Here is a 17,196-nt window from a genome sequence, read left to right on the forward strand (position 1 = left end):
ACAGGCAGTGATGACCTATGACAACAAAATATATTTCATGATATTTAACATTTCACTTACATACTTACTTGTGTCTCTCCATGGCCTAGCACCAAACAAAGGCCTACCTCTACATATGAACTCTGACAATGTTTAAATCCAGACACCAAAGAGTTCTGTTTAACTGAAAGGTTTTTATTCTGCACCCTTCTCTTTTATTGTTAATTTTATGATGTATTATTTATGTCTTGATTTGTTTGTATTGTGATAATGTCTTTCTTATTGTGTAAAGCACTTTGAATTGTTGAATTTGAATTGTTGAATTGATGTTGAATTATGTACAAATTGTGCTTTACAAATAAACTTGCCTTGCTTTGGTATACAGACAGCGGCTGTAGTGCGCCCTCAAGTGGCGGTTAACGTATACTACATTTAACCGTTAGTTCACAGTCAAAATAAATGTAATTAAATAACTTATGAACGATAAGGACTGAAATCAATGGTAGAAGTTTTACAATATTTTACATCGATTGCCAATATAAATTTTATTTTGTAGTCTTAACTGCATTTTAACTGTTACAGTTTGACGTATATTTGCGCATGCGCAGTAGACAATTTCCGCGCCTGCACAGTGGATCTATTAAATTAACAAGCTGCAGACGGACCAGAGACAGACTTAAAAAGCACCGAAACCCCGTTGCAAGCTCCTCTAAATGCCCGTGTTTCTTCGTCATGTTTCCCCCCGGTAAACACGTCCCCACCGGGCCTTCTCCGTACAGCCAGCACGCCCTAGCGCACATGTACTTCAGGCCGCCTCTCGGTGTGCCTCCGCCGGGGATGATGGCCGCCGGAGCCGTGGGGTCCAGGCCTGCTCACCCCTTTCCCCCGCCGCCGCTGCCGTTCAACCGGCCACCTCCACCGACCACCCCCCTCGTCCGAGTACGTACACAACCGGAAAATGTTGTAGGTTTAAAAGCACGCCATAGAAACAGTTTTTGCCGAAGCTAGCATCGTTAGCTTGTAGCATTTAGCAGCTAACATTTTCCCAGTGTTTATTATATTTCTAAAACAGAGAACATATTTATGCTGTTACGAGGACATATGTTTTCTGTAACCATGGCTTTGTTTCGCAGGGTGGCATTTAGACATCTCTGAAGAATTTACGAACATTTTAAAGGTTTTTTGAGCCGGCAGAGAGAGTTAACAAGACGTGTAGATTTCCTCACTCGAGAACCGTGTCACTGGGTCTTAACACCGTTTATTGCAGCGACATCAGGCAGGGGATGTTCTTTTAAGATTGTCTGAAAACTCAAGGAAAAAAAAACCCCAAATGTATTCAAACAACATATTGTCAGGAGCCTGTGATTAATTAATGTTCATGGTCCTGTTTATAAGTTTGATTGATAAACAAAAAGGTGAGAGTGACTCACTGAAACTGTTGGTTAATGCTAGCTAGCTTGTGACAAATTTTATGTGAGAGGGACTTGTTTAACTGCACAAATCAGCTCACCTCTAGTTTCATCTAACTCGACTCTTTCTGGTTAGATCGTTTTAAAATAAAGCTCAGATTAAAGTTCAACAGTAATAGTTTCAGACAGAGCAGTGCCTACAGTTAGCTCAGTGCTTCTCAAATAGTGGGGCGCGTATGACTCCGCGTATGACGCTGTAGGTACTGTAGACACTGTAGACAGCGCGTACGCAGCGCACACAGCAAAGAGCAGGAAAGAGCGAACAGATCGTGACAGAGCAGTGAACAAGAGACACTATGGAAAACATCTTCTTTATAGGGGTGCATGATAGAAAATAATTGAGAAGCACTGAGTTAGCTTCACACCCTCAGGGAATGGTGATGTCAGTTGCAAAGTATCAATAATAAAACAAACTAATCAAAAAACAAACAGGATTAAACCATTTCACTTGTTTTGCTTTTGCTCTTCTCCTTATTTTGAAGATTAAAGTACTGTACAGTGAATAGAATAAATAGTTTAAATTCCGCTGCCATATCTTGAGGTGTGCATTTTGCAAAGTGTTCTAAACTTTCTAACTCAGTTTTGAGACTCATGCTGGCGCAATGAAAACTCTGGTCTATGATGGATTGTTTTTCACATGAAACCACAGGTCTATAACTTTATTATTGGTTGGTAAAGTTGTTTAGTTTGCTCTGATAGAACTTTGTGCCATATCATGCACATTTAGTTTTTTATGTTAGTAGTTCTCACCAAAGATCAAATATTTTCAGTAAATTTAATCCATATTTTTGCCCATAGTCATGGTTTGGAACTAGTAGCAAGTGTATAGTTCATTTTATATCTGATTTAGCCGCAGTTTAGAATTGTTTGAATTGTCTGGTTTCAGACCTGGTTTAGATCTGGTGGTACTGGGAAGGCCAAACATTTTGTCAGATGAGATTTGGGCTGTGTCAGAATGTCCACACTATCTCCCGCAGGGGGGCAATATTTAGGGGTCACACATTTCTATTGGTGTCCGAATGGCCAGTTGGGGAAAAAGTAGTAGACTTAAAATTTCCCACAATGCACCTTGAAAAGTAGTGGCCATCAGTGGTCACTAGACCGGTCAACGTAGACCACAATGCATTGTGAGAGTAGTAAAAACAACAGTGGACAGTGGCAGGTCTTATAGATAGAAATGCTGATTTATCACACTGTTGATCCTAATTATGACTAAAACACCCTTAAAATGTTGCTGTATAAAGTATAATTGCTAGCGTTAGCCGCTTACCTTAGCTTGAGCTGTTAAAAGAGCTATATTTTCCAATTCTCAGATAAAAAATGTCCTTTTATGTGAGATCCAGCTTGACATAAACTTGTATGTTTATTATTACTTCATAAAGACTTGTGCCAGTCCAATCTGATCATTATGACACAAATCAAGTTTTATCAGAGTTTAGCCTTTAGACTTTTTTCACACAGATACCAGAGTCACATGACTTAAGTGTAGTGAGCTGTGTGTCCAAATCGCATTACGGAGTCCGCTAAAGAGAGGTAGAACAGAAGGACAAGCCTAATCATAAACTCGACTAAAACTGGGCCTTCAGATGGACTGTAAGCTAAAGGAAAGATTGTTCAAATTGAAAACTTGGGCTTCTAATTATGCCTTTTTATAAATGGTGCACTAATCATTAATGTCTTGAGTCATTAAATAATTTATAAAGATGTGTCTATCCAGTTCTGAAAAATGTGCTGGGTTGGATATCGGCTTCCAAATATCAGTTCAGCCGATATTCTAGTTTAACAGATAAATTGATCATGTCATAGGTCATAGGCAGCCCAGAAAAAAATATTATTTTAATTTCTATTTGTACAAAGTAGCTCTTTTGTTACTGCCATAACAGCTAAAACATTTACATCAGTTTTGTCTTATTTTGTTTTAAGGAAATAAATACTCTTTTCGATTTTTGCACTGGTATCGGCAGATCGGTATCAGAACTGACATGGATTGTGCTTCCCTAATTCCCTAAAGCATACTCGATTCAGATTTTTTATTTATTTTTTTTGTTTAATGTCTTTTTGTATAATTTTGATTTATCATCTGCTCTGCATATTACGCAAAACAAATGACATGGACAAAATGTAAAATTTACTATGAAAAGTTCCACCGGTGTCATGCCTGGCCACGCCCGCCTACGCCCGCCTACACCCGCCTACACCCGCTTACGCCCGCCTACGCCGAACACAGTGGGACAGGTTTTGTTGTTTGCACCATTTCGTCATTTTGAAGCGTTTTACCTTCTCTGCATTTCCTCTGTTTGGTAAGTTTCAATGTCATCAGTATCTGCCTCTCTGCCTGTAATGTTTGAAAATAAACCAAACACAAGTATTTTTAAAGGTAGACTACATAATTTTCTGGTGGAGTGTCCACCGCCTGCTTGTCTCCGTGGAGATTGCATTGCCTTGAGCATTCCACAGTAAAAGCTGGTTTATGGTCCATTGTTAAATCATTGTGGATGATTTGACAATCAGACGCTCAAAGTCAGATGCTGGCAGTGTTTGCTGTGTATGTGCATCTTGGATAAAATGTTACTATGCAAGGGCTGTGATTGATTGATCCGTAAAGACTATACAGATAACTGATTAAAAACAACTCAGAACAGCTAAAGTTTGGCACAGAAATTTCTGTATATGATCCTAGAGTGACTGTACAATGTCCCATTAACAAAATTAGTGTAGATTAAATGGTTTGGATCCCCACAATGAACCTGGATCCTGATTAGCTCCAAAGAAGCTCATATGGTTTGTGTAAGGACCATAGACTATATAAAGAAGTGGACAAAGGAAGTGTGATGTCACCCATAGCATTCAGCTCCAGTCAAATGAAGCTCATTGCAGCTAGCAGTTATAGAGGAGAATTTGGAGCTGACTACCATATTTGGAATTCTGACTGAGTATCATAGCAACCAAAGAGCCAATCTGGAGAGAGGCTGTTGAAGGTAACGCCCCTTCTCGCCTGCACCGCTGGTTTAGCAGGGAGCGAGCACCTGGCAATTCTGTCAATCAAACCTGTTGCTAATGTTAGTACCTCGGGAAAGAGGGAGCCTGATTTGTCTGTTATTAATGTTCGTATCTTGATTTACGGACACAATAGTTAAATAGAAATATCAGGATCATGGAGCCGGAAACGTGCTCATACTCACTTCCTATTCTGAATTGCAGCTTGGCAATGTCCATTTATATATCGTTTATGGTCAGGACGTCTGCTCAGAGCGAGGCCTGATGCTGGACTATAAACCAGGCTTTAGGTGTTAAACTCATATGGAGAAAGCAGGTGATGTCACAGGGCCTGTATTTAAGTACAGATCGGGCCTGTATTTAAGTACAGATCTTGTGTTGGGTCTACAGTACTACTGTTTCTGCTGCTGTCTCATATGTGGTTTTGTACTAATGTAAATGTTACTCTTTCAGATCTGTTGGACACTGCACAAATGTAAGTTTGTTTGGATTTTGTTTAAAAACTGAAACACTGAATTGTAAAAATATCTCATTACAATTGCAAAAACATTAAAACTAATTTGATTTTATAATATTAAAATTTTTTTGGTATATGGTTCGTTTTACACCTGCAGTGAAAAACTAAATTATACTTATGTTTCAGATGCTGCCCTTGAACAAATCTGCAGAAGATACTGAACCTGGAGTGACTTAAAATTAAATTTGAACTGTATTTTGCCAATAAAATGTATTTTTTTTTACAAGTTGGTTTTCTTGTTGACTGTCTGCAGTAGAGTACTTAAAATCTTACCCCTGCCTCTGTATCCTCTGCTCTGTCTGACCCTCTCCTTTGCATCTTCTGCCCCTCTGACCCTCTGTTCTGCTCCATCTGACCCGCCCCCCATTCCATCTGACCCCCTGTCTCCTCTGTATCCTCTGCTCTTCTGCTCTGCTCCCTCTGACCCCTTCCTCTGCATTCTCTACTCCATTTGACCCTCCTGTCTGTTCCATCTGACCCTTTCTTCTGTATCCTCTGCTCCATCTTGACCCTCTCCTCTTCATCCTCTGCTCCCTCTGACCCCCTCCTTTGTATTCTCTGCTCCATCTGACCCTCTCTAATTGCATTATTTTGTAAGAGGGAAAAAAATTGTACCCTCCTCTCCAAAACCCATTCACCCATGTCACTTCAAACGTGCTGTTTATTTGTATTTTTGGTGCATATGACACTTATACATCTGAATTATTTTAAAATATCTCTCATTGATGACTTTTATTCTTGTATGGTTTAATGTATGTGTGGCGTTTTCTGAGAAGAGAGAAGACCTGGGTCCACCCCTATTATTATTATTATTATTATTATTACTGTTATTAATTTGTTTGTGTTGCATTGTGCATTGATTTGGTTAAGTACATGATTATGGTATAATGTGCTGTTGTAATATTTTAAAGCAGACGTATTGTGCTTGTGTACAAAGAGAGGTTCATCTGGTCTTCTGTTAATTTATTTTAATAGATTTTTTTCAAACCAAGGTTTTGTTTGTTTTCATATCTGACAGTTTGGACTGCTCACTCGTGGTCTTCGTCGGAGTGGTCACATGATGCTGCTGTAATGTCAATGAGATGGAAACGACTGTCATGGTTAAAAGCTGTAAAAGGTCCAGTTTTCAGATTAGGTCTAATTTAAACCTTTTGCATTTTAATTTTGGACAAAGTTGATCAAGAATTTGTTTTTCTGTAGTGTTCTATGAAGACCCTTAGTCTTTATTTTAGGGCATCGGGGCTGGTTTTATGGTGAAATATTGTGTGAAGTGTGAAAAAGTGAAGAATTTGTGATTTGGGGATTTTTTTTTCTTGGTCTCCCTCATTTTTGTTATTCACAAGCTTCAAAGCTTCACAACTATTGTTGGATTTCAGATGACGATGATTCTTAAGCCCAATCATATTTACTACAGATGAGGGTAGCTCAAATAAATATTGTTGAAATGCAAGTTTTTGTTAAGTCACTATTAATGATCAGGTTCTACCCTAGACTGTATATATAAATGGACGTATCTGACCTGCTAGCCACGGCCTTCCAAATAGGAAGTGTTCATGGCCGCGTTTCTGGCTCCATCAATTCTGGTTCCAATTCACTTTACATTGAAAAAGTGTTGCCCCTCTCTCTAACTGCTGCAGTGAGCCCCATTATTTTGGTCGAAACGTGTTACTATGAACCCATTCTATGTGATTTTTATTTTGCTATTGTGTCTGTAAATGAAGATATGACCATTAATAACAGATGAATTGGGAACATTCTTTCCTAGAGGTCACCCCCACTAGCATTAACAATAGGTTTGATTGCGTTGCACCCACTCTGTGCTATACCAGCGTTGTGGGTGGGAAGGGGCATTACCTTTATCAGTCTTGCTTTGGATTGAGTTTTTGGTTGCTATGATACTCGCAGCCGGAATTCCAACCATGGAACTCGGCTCCAAATTCTGCTACTCTCGATGAGCTTCACGTCACTCTCTCTTAGTCCACTTCCTTATACAGTCTATGTCTTCAACATTTCTGCATTTACTTTTTGGATATTTCATGGTAAAGTGCAGTGTAATCAATAGGGAAACTGGCTCCTGCCCCCCTCTGGCAGTATGACGACATCACATTGTAGAATCTGAAAATCACTGACATTTAAAAAAAATTATATATATATCATATATTGTAAATGTTAGTACATTGCTGGTTTTATTGGGTGAGATGTTTTTTATGACCCTCAGATCTTGTAGCTCTCTGTAGTTATAAGCCCCACCATTGTTTTTAATGTTGGAAATAGGACTGTGAAAAGTATTTACAGTTCTTAAATTAGATTGAAATGTATGTCTCACTGTTGTCTGCAAGTACATTGTCCATAATACTATCATTGAACTAGTGTGTATTTAAACCTGTGTTAACCCTTTGACACCCTCAGCCTGGGGCCAGCCCTGCTACGACGGGCAGCACTCGACCCGTTCGCCCTGAGGCTCCACCCACCAAACTCTGGAAACCAATCCCCACTGCACCTGAAGCCGACAGGTAATTGACGGAGAATGGCAGCCACTTCTGTCTGCCACTGGGTAGCGGCCTGTCGCCACAGTAATTTCCAGACCGTTTCAAGTACTCTGTGAATTTATACAAATGGATATTGCCATTTAAAAGACTTTGAAAGTCCATGAAGGAATTGTGATAATTTGCTGCAGAAAAGGAAAAAGGGAAGATTATTGTTGACAAGCAACTAGAGTCTTGAAAATATTTTATATCAGCTGAACATTTATGGTTCTCTGACAATATTGTTTCTTTTTCCAGTGACAAAGCCGGAGAAGAGTTCCTGCGCTGTCTCGCAGCCAACAAGCCTCTGCCCGATTACCTCAAAGGAAACATGGAGTACAACCTGGCAGAGGCCATTAAATCTGCCAACGCTCTGAAAGACGCCGTAAAGTCCGACCCGGAAGTCCAAAAACTGACTAATCAAAAGAGGAGCCGGAGCCGCAGCAGAGGGAGGAGCAGGGGCAGGAGCAGGGGCAGGAGCAGAGCCAAAAGCCGTGGAAAAAGTCGAGCACGCAGTAAAACCCGGAGCCGGAGCCGAGACAAGCGGAGCCGGAGCCGAGACAAACGGAGCCGGAGCCGAGACAAGCGGAGCCGGAGCCGGAGCCGAGACAAACGGAGCCGGAGCCGAGACAAACGGAGCCGGAGCCGAGACAAACGGAGCCGGAGCCGAGACAAGCGGAGCCGGAGCCGAGACAAACGGAGCAGAAGTAGAGGCCGGGCAAGGAGCCGAGCGAGGAGCAAGAGCAGAGCAAGGAGCCGTAGTCGAAGCGCCAGTCGCAGCAGAAAGAAAAGTCGTGCCAAAAGTCGCTCCAGAAAGTCCAGATCTCGCAGCAGTGAAAGGAGCCATCACAAAGACAAGAAGAAGAAAAGTCCAACTTCCAACCACAAGTCCTCACACAGCAGCAGCGGAGGAGGAGGAGAGGGAGGGCTGGTCACAGTGAAGGAGGAGAAAGGCCTAAACGTGGAGTGTGGAGCCGCGGTGTCGGCTGAGAATAGTCTGTTAGAGGGACTGAAGAAGGTGATCAACAGTAAAGAGCTGGAACACAAGAAGCTCAAAGACAACATCCACTCTGCACAGGTAAGAGAGCTTATTTTTTTATTATTACGGAGTGAATAGGAATGTTGTAATGACATCCTTCTCATTGTACAATATTGTGGAAAGTTTAGATTGTATAAATTAGGGCTAATTGCAGATGATGGAAGAATGCAGTGCAGTGTTACTGTTTACATTTCATTTGTCTTAAAGGTGTATATTTCCGGTGGTGGGCCTGGTCTCCATGGAGGTGCTGCTGCTTTGCCTTGGAATGTTACACAGTATGGCTTTAAACGTATCCATCTACTTGGGACAAAGCAGGAGATCCCGCTCACCATAAGAATGTATGTTTTAAAAGGTATTTTGGAGCTCTAGGATGTTGGATAAGTTTAATACAATACTGTGGAACATTCCAGGCAAAGTCCCCGCCCCATCACATGAAAAGTTACATATTGTTAATTTACTGGAGTGAATACAGTAGTAGCTTTTTGCTTTCTACTAGGACAGTTTTACATTCAGACACTGTTATTGGACCTTGCTGAAATCTATTTTGTATTTCCTTTTACAGCCAGTTGCCCCTTTGAAATCAGCTCTTAAATCTGTCCTTAAACCTATGCTCAAAACTGCCCCAGCTCCTGCCCCCACTCCAGGGCACCCCTTTCTCCCTGGACATCCCCTCCCCTCTGGACACCCCTCCACCCATGGACCAGCCTGGGAGGGATCCATCTTCTCCATGTTTTCGGACAACGATTCGCTGCTGCCTCACGAACGTAGCGGCTCTGACTTCTCCTGGATTCAAACACAATCTGCGGTAAACTTTGATTCCAAATAGTCGGGCTGCAACGAGTAATCAGAATAATGGTGACTATTAACATAATTATAAATGTATTTTTGATTACCTGAAACATTAACTGGACCAGTGGTTCACAATTTTCATTATAAATGGGTTTCCTAGAAAATTGGAAATTATATCTAACATATTTTCAAAATTGACTTTCCAGAGCTTTTACCCTCTGAAGTTGTATTTGGTCCAATCTTTAATCAGTTATTTTAAAGACACCGTATTGCCCGTCAACTCTCATTTTCACTGCCACTGGTACACGTCCACTGCTCTGTACTTCGTTCTTTAAATTAGTTTTCTTTATTGGTAATGCATGTAGGATTCTGTGTCATGTAGTCATTTTGATACTTTTTTTTTTTTATTGTTAACTAATCGCCTACTAAAATCGTTGCAGCCCTGCTAATAAGACACATGTTTTAATATCTTTTATCATGGTTAATTGTTGAATATGTACGGTCTTGTCTCTCAGGAGGATCTGGTGAAACTAAAAGCCAATGAAGTTGAAGATGAGGAATCATTTTTGTACGGAAATGATGAACTCTCCAACTCGGCAGCTAACATCGCTAACACGGCTAGCGCCCCTCAGTACCCTGCCCCCTCGTCTTCTCAGTCCTACCCCATTCTCAACACCGCAGAGTTCGATAAGATTAAGAACATTCTGAAAAGCGTAGGGTCGAACAGCGAGGGGGCCAAAGTAAAACACACAGTGCCCCCTGCTGTCAGTGAACCTGCGGCGTTCACACTTCCAGCTCTGTGCAATCCCAATGTCCGACAGGCCCTGGAGTCTCTGCAGTCGCTCATCAAAGGTAACTGTTAATTTTAGTTTCAGTTTTAAACACTATATTGGACAGATGTTTGTGTGAAGTGGGGATGAAGATTCAGGGGAGACATCAGCAAATTGTCAGATGTGTGGTAACATCCTGACTAAAGTTTTCCAGTACAAGCGTTGGCTTTGAGCAAACAAAAATAAATTCTCAGAATTCATGAGAAAAAAATTTATGATTTTGTATTTTTACTATTGTCCAAAATATGTTTCATTTTTAATCGATATCACTGCATTTAACACTTTAACAAATTACCAACAGTTGTGTGAAATACTTTTACTTTTTACTCTTAAAGTACATTTTTAGACCGGTATTTAAACACTTAAGTTGATGTTTTTTTTCGTGTGATAATTTTACTTAAGTAAGCCTCTGTATCTGTACTTTTACTTAATTAACAAAAGTGAGCACTTCATCCACCACTTCAGAGTTAAAAAGTGTATATCGTGCAACATCTCGTAGGAAAATGGGTTATACTTATATGCTATACTTCTGAAAAAACTGTTTGTTGAAGTGTGAAGTCATGGTTCACTAAATATCATTCAGTGTCATAGACTGTATATATAAATGGTGCAAAGCTAACCTGCTAGCTGACATGCTCCAAATAGGAAGTGAGCATGGACGCGCTTGCAGCTCCATCAGCTCCTATTCACTTTCTATTGAAAAGAGTCTACTCTACTCTGACTCTAAGAGTCAGACTCGTCATTTTGGTTGCCAAGCGCCTGCTCCTTGCTAAACCAGCGGTGCAAACGAGAAGGGGCGTTATCTTCAACAGATTTGCTCTTTGGTTGCTGTGATACTTGCAGTTGAAATTCCAAATATGAAACTTGGCTTCAAATCCGCTGCTATAACTGCTCTAGCCTCGATGAGCTTCATTTGACTGGAGCTAAACTCTGTGGGTGACGTCACACTCCCTCAGTCCGCTTCTTTATACAGCCTATGTTCAGTGTTCATTTATTACAGTGCATAGTATTAGCTTTACTGTAGTTTGCATTTGTCTCTAGGGTACTTTTGGTCCACTGCTGGAGGTGAACTGTAGTCTTAACATTTGTTTTAAAACTATTTAAGTTCAAAACTAAATGTATTTTTCTCGTTACAGCAACAAAAGAGAAGCGCGCTCAGGAGAAGGGAGACGGCGAAAGCAGCGTCTCATCTCAGTCTTCGTCCAAAAAGGTACAAATTTCACAATATATAAAAAGTCAATTTAGATTTCAAAATAATGATCAAAATGTTGACTGTTTTAACTTGAACCTTCAGGTGAGCGCAGAGTGCAAACAGGCACGGAAAACCAAAATTGAGTTTCTCATTAAGGAGCTGGAGGGATTACTGAAACAAGATGGTAAGATTTTGATTTTATATAGAAAGTTTTATGATGTGAGAAAAGGCTCTGAGCACAACGGCAGCCAGCTACTTCTGGTCAGAGAGAGGGCCGGTGCAGGATTTTCTGATTTAATGTAATCCCTATGAGGCAAAAACCTTATAGGGATTACATTAGATCAGGCAGTGGACACAGAGCAGGGACATGGACAAGGAAGTGGATGTCACAGGATGTCTTTGTGTGTTGGTGCCATAGACTGTATAAAGATGTGACGTCACTCTCCAGTCAAATGAAGCTCATCGTGGCTAGCAGTTCTGGGGGGGGGGGGCTTTGGAGCTGAGTTACATATTTGGATCTTCAACTGTGAGACAATCTGGAGCCAGATTGTTGAATGAATATTAATGTTCATATTTTGGTTTATTGACACAACAAAATAAAAATACCAGGAGCAAATTAATAAGAACATTTTAAGACCAAAATGATGAGCCTGACAGCAGCAGTTACAGAGAGAGGGGCGACAGTTTTTCAATGTAAAGTGAATTGGAGCAGTCGGAGTTGATGGAGCCAGAAGTGCGCCCATGAGCACTTCCTATTTGGAATGCACCGGCTAGCATGTTAGCTATGTCCGTTTATATATACAGTCTGTGGTTGGGGCTAATGCGGATTTCGGGGTTCAATAAATATTTAAATAACACCACTGACTTATAAAATGTACACCTACAAATAATAACACATTTAATGTTCTTATGTCAGATGTAATGTATTGATTGAAGGTAGCATTAGCATTGACACACAAAGATGTAACTTTCTAAACACAAAAGAGTCCTCTGGTGAAGTTTTCCTTGCATTTATAAAGTGTTGTTGGCAGTGACATCCACCTGCATCTCCATGTCTACTAATCTGTCAGGATTTTGTGATTTTGGCGCAATTCTGCATGCCTACACGACCCCTCCCACTGATCAGAAGCAGCCAGCTGCCGTTGTGCACAGGGCTATTGAGATCACAAAAATGTAACTCAAATTTAGAACATTTCAACTCCGGTCAATAATGTGATTTATTTTTAAACGAATAATGTTGTAGGTTTGGGATTTCTGACGCCAGTGATTGGCTTCTATTGTCATAAATGTGAGGAGTTCATTGGAAATCTGAGCACAGCTGAGAAACACGCAGCCACTCATCGATCCAGTGGAGTAAGTATAAGACTTACAAGAGTTATTTCGGTGGAGCTTATTGAAAGTATGCACTGGGCAGTTTGAATCCAGGTTTCATTTTAAGGCCGTGCCCTTCTCTGATAGGCTAGTCCACTTGTCAATCATCCAAATTTGGTAAGACGTGACCAGACAATGAATCTTCTTGGGTTCCAGAAGATTGTAAAAGGTTGTAAAATATTCTGCATTTGAAAGCTCTGCAGACTAATTTGTTATAAGGTAACCACACAAGCCCAAAAGCCAGGCTGATATTACAGGTCTAATAAGGTTAGCTGTTTAATGTTGATCTGGAAATGGTACAAGTTGGAAAAGTCAGGACTTAAAGGGTACTTTTAGATCACAACAGCCAATTTCATTGTCACAATAACGATGATGTGTTGCATTTTTTACCCTTATGTTTTTAGCTATTATTAATGGAATGTTCTAGATTGAAAATATTTCCACATCTTTGCATCCTCATAGCAGATCCTGAGCCCAAAACTGGTATTAAAAGTCCTATATTACAGAAAATTGACTCTATTGAGCTTTGTGCCATGTTAGAATGTTATTATCTCATCAAAAACACAGGTCCACACATGTTTGGAGATATAGACATCATAAAGGGCTACTCAAAGTTCAAAATGCTCTGTTCCACCTTGGGGTGTCATGAAGTGGTAGTTTTCAAGTTATTATTACTACTATTACTACTGTTACTCTTATATTTTGAAGCTTTTAACATTTTCAATTGTGTGTAAAGATTTTTAGGTGAAGGGACAGTTAAAGATCAGAAAGCAATCCACAAAAACATCTAAAAGGAAGGCAGAAAGCATAAAAGGAAAGGAAACGAGTGAGGAACCAAATGGGCCAAATGTAGATCTTACTTTATTCTATCAACTAAATGAGTGTTTTCCTACAGAGGTCTTCGGGGGACAAACATCCAGGAGAAGATAAAACGGACTTGAAAAAGGACTCGAAGAAAGAGAAGCAGAAGTCGTCCACACACGCTACAAAAGCTACCAGTGCTACCAGTGTTACCAATGCTACCAATGCTGCCAATGCTACCAATGCTTACCTGAAGGAAAAACTACAGGCAGAACGCATGCTCATAACTGTGTCATGTGGGGGTGAACCGACCAATCAGAGCGCCCAAGGTAAACAGGAGAAGGGCAGTAAGAGAGGGAGGGATGAGAGAAGTCGCAGCCGTAGTACAAGGAGCAGATCCCGGAGCAGATCCCGGAGCAGCAGTGAGGGAGAGAGGCTAAAAAAACCTCACAAAAAGAAGAAAAAGGGGAAAAAGAAAAAGGATAAGAAATAGTTTTGTGTTTTTGACTGAAACCATTTGGGTCAGTTTGGTGCAGTTAAAGGAGCACTGTGTAACTTTTCTGGTGGAGCGAACCACCTGTTTGTCTCCATGGAGCTGTTACTGCCTTTTCTAGAATGTTCCACAGTATGGCGTCAAACTTGACTATTCATCTTGCTTTTATTTAAAGGGCCAGTATTAGGTTATATTCGGATCTTTGTTCTAATGTTTCCTCATCACAAACAGACCAGAGTTGTGTTTTGTTTCATTCTCACATGTTTAACACACAAACCCTGCAAATTTAGGCTGAGTTCTTCTCTCAAACTGAAAACACTCTGTTCCACTTTGTGATGTCATGTGGTAATACAGGAAGTTTAGCCTCCTGTCTCCAGGTAGTCTCTGGAGAAGGGCGTCTCAGGTGTGTGAAAGGAGGAACATCAGGGCTGATGCTGTCATGCCTCGTTTTCTGTTTTCAAATGCCAATAGGCAATCTAAAGAAGTGGACTAAGTGAGTGTGACATCACCCATAGTGATCAGCTCCAGTCAAATGAAGCTCAATTGAGGCTGCAGTTATAGGGGCAAATTTGGAGACGAGTTCCATATTTGGAATTCCCACGCAAGTATCATAACCATAGAGTCAATCCGGTGCAAGGCTGTTAAAAGTAATGGCCATTTTCACCCCACACCGTTAGTTTAGCAGGGAGCGTGTACTTGTCTGTTATTAATATTCAAATCTTCATTTACAATAGCAAAATAAAAACACCAGGATCATGTAGTAGCAGGTTAATACTAACATTTTAAAACCAGAGAGAGGGGCCACAGTTTTTCAATACAAAGTGAATTGGCCAGTCGATTTAGCTGGAAGCGCACCCATGCTCGCTTCCTATTTGGAACGTGCCGGCTAGCAGGTTAGCTATGTCATTTATATATATATAGTCTATGGTTTGAACTTGTTATCCAATCCAGTGACCCATGCCCCGTCCAAATACATAATGCAGTCAACAAGGTACATACATCTCCTACTGTATTGTCTTAACCCACAACACTAATGTAAAAAAGATGAGCTTTGGGAATGAAGACAGACTAATAAAGTGTTACTCAAACATGTGTGAATGAAATGAAACACAACTCCAGGTATGTTTTTGAGAAGGTAAAGGCATTATAACATGGCCTAAAGCTCACAAGATCTGAGGTTGCCAGAAAGGGGAGCAGCAGATGCGCAACAACTCGTTTACCCATCTGAACAAAACCTGCCCTAAACTGAACCATGCAATCTTGTGTTTTTACTTTTTATTTTTACTGTAAAATTTTGCCTTTTGTATTTTTTGTACAGTTTCAGGTGTCTGTAAAATTGGATTGAAATATGGAGGTTAGACTTAAAAATGTATCTACACGAGTTAAAATGATTGAAGTTTTATTTAAACTCACTGTACCTGATTTTTTATCATCTTAAAAACATGAAAAACAGAAGTAGTTCACTTTTGCAATGGTCCAAAGTTATTCCTCACTTACCTTACGCATTCTGAACATCCTAATTATTCACCATGATGAATTTATAAGCACTCACAACTTTCAGAGACCAGAACAGAGTTTTGCCGTAACAGTAACACAACTACCACAATATATCTGTACTGGGCCAGACACATTTTGCTCAAATACATGGATTTTTTTTGTTTTTTTTAATTGGCCCTTTTGAATTCAGAATACCAATTTGTCAGAAACTTATCATTTTAACTGCAGTAGATTTATTTTTTGCAGTGTTTAATGCTCAGTGCTTGTAAATGCCGTTTGTGTTTTGAAAGTGTTTTTGGTTTTTTTCCTGTTCGTAAATGCTTTCAATGTATGTTAGAAATGACTGCTCTCTCGTCCAATCAGATCTCTCCATTCTCTTGCAGCTCCTCCCCACTGTCTTTATTCAGCAGTGTTATGTTCTTTGCCTTTTTTTTTTTTTTTTTTTTTTTTAAACGTTCAAGAGGTTGTACATAATTTTGTTTGAAAATGCTTTAACTAGGATCAACAATATTTTTATTTTACTTTTGTCCTGTCTGCTCCTCCAGGTTTTATTCTCTCCACCTCTGTCTGCATCAAGGAATAAATTGTCTTTCAGAATTCAACATTTTTAAATCACTTGTTTTTACGTATTAAAGTTGCATTATGTCACTTTTCTGCTGGGAGGGGTCTGCTACCTGCTTGTGTCCATGGAGATGTTATTGGATTGCTTGGAATGTTCCACGTATTTCTCACCTGTAACTTGGCCTGGGGGTGTCTTGGGTTGTCAAAAATATCAAAAATCTAAAGAGTATTTTTAAGTATCGTGACAACACTGGCATCGCTCGTTGTTGCCATGGAGATGAACAAATTCAATATCGTAGAACATTCTAGGCAAAACAGATGGCAGACTCCCCCAGAAATGTTTCATAGTGCACCTTTAATTTGAATGCAGTGGAGTACAGTGGTAAGTGTGTTTGCTTATTCAGATTGTCATGTTTTGGAATTACGCATTTTTTGATTATTTTAAGGTTAGCGTTGAAGGTGAACGTTTGAATTTGTTTGTGTTGTGTTTAATATGGAGACTGAAAAATATGTGACCCATTTTCTATTTTCAGCTTCAAAAAAAACATACTCTGCTCTGAGACAAATATTTAAAATCCAAGTATTTCTCGACTATAATCTGCTTTGTATTTTAATTTGTGTATTCTCTTCACAAGACGTTGGACACAAAGGTTGGTACCCCTGGCAGCTTTACACTGTTGTGTCCATGGGCAAGACATGTCACCACCCTGCCTGTCTGAATGTGGTTGGAGGTTAAAGAGGCTCAGGGTGCAGAATGGTAACCACTTTTCTAATACTCTGTCCCAGGGCAGCTCTGTCGTGCCACAACTTGGAATGGTACATTTGTTTTTGAAAGACAAACGTCTCCTGTAGTATTAAGTAAATTTCAACAAGTTTTCAAATTTTTTATTTATATATATACAATTCTATTTTAAATTGGAAACCCATTTCTGTGGATTTAGGGGTGAGAGCGGGCTTTCACTTCAGGTAAGTTGAGCCAGTATAGGTGTTTGTTGTTTTTTGTTTTTTTGGGGGTTTTTTTCCTAATTCAAGAATTAATGTATTTTCTAGGTAATGTAATTTTGAGAACTGAATACAGACATGCAAATAAAGTGATTCAAAATTGTGCAGTGTGTCATTCTTTAAAACAGTTCCAT

At 40.0% G+C, this 17,196-nt stretch overlaps 1 protein-coding gene across 1 annotated transcript; it reads left to right on the plus strand.

Annotated features, from left to right (window-relative positions):
* Positions 1 to 605: 605 nt before the first annotated feature.
* On the plus strand, positions 606 to 16,741 carry si:ch211-195b21.5 (serine/arginine repetitive matrix protein 2). The gene is made up of 9 exons (XM_055227438.1): positions 606 to 918; positions 7,372 to 7,475; positions 7,746 to 8,565; positions 9,089 to 9,331; positions 9,831 to 10,167; positions 11,282 to 11,355; positions 11,440 to 11,521; positions 12,581 to 12,690; positions 13,604 to 16,741. The coding sequence occupies exons 1-9, from the start codon at positions 712 to 714 to the stop codon at positions 14,000 to 14,002; spliced, it is 2,376 nt and encodes a 791-aa protein (XP_055083413.1). The 5' UTR covers positions 606 to 711; the 3' UTR covers positions 14,003 to 16,741.
* The last annotated feature ends 455 nt before the right edge of the window (positions 16,742 to 17,196 follow it).

This window comes from Periophthalmus magnuspinnatus, chromosome 15 (genome assembly GCF_009829125.3).
Source record: "Periophthalmus magnuspinnatus isolate fPerMag1 chromosome 15, fPerMag1.2.pri, whole genome shotgun sequence".
Taxonomy (NCBI): Eukaryota; Metazoa; Chordata; class Actinopteri; order Gobiiformes; family Gobiidae; genus Periophthalmus; species Periophthalmus magnuspinnatus.

Coding starts and splice junctions, on each gene's coding strand:
- si:ch211-195b21.5 (XM_055227438.1), top strand. CDS start 712: ATGTTTCCCCCCGGTAAACACGTCCCCACCGGGCCTTCTCCGTACAGC. Junction 11,522..12,580: donor GGGATTACTGAAACAAGATG/GTAAGATTTTGA, acceptor ATAATGTTGTAG/GTTTGGGATTTCTGACGCCA. Junction 12,691..13,603: donor CCACTCATCGATCCAGTGGA/GTAAGTATAAGA, acceptor GTTTTCCTACAG/AGGTCTTCGGGGGACAAACA.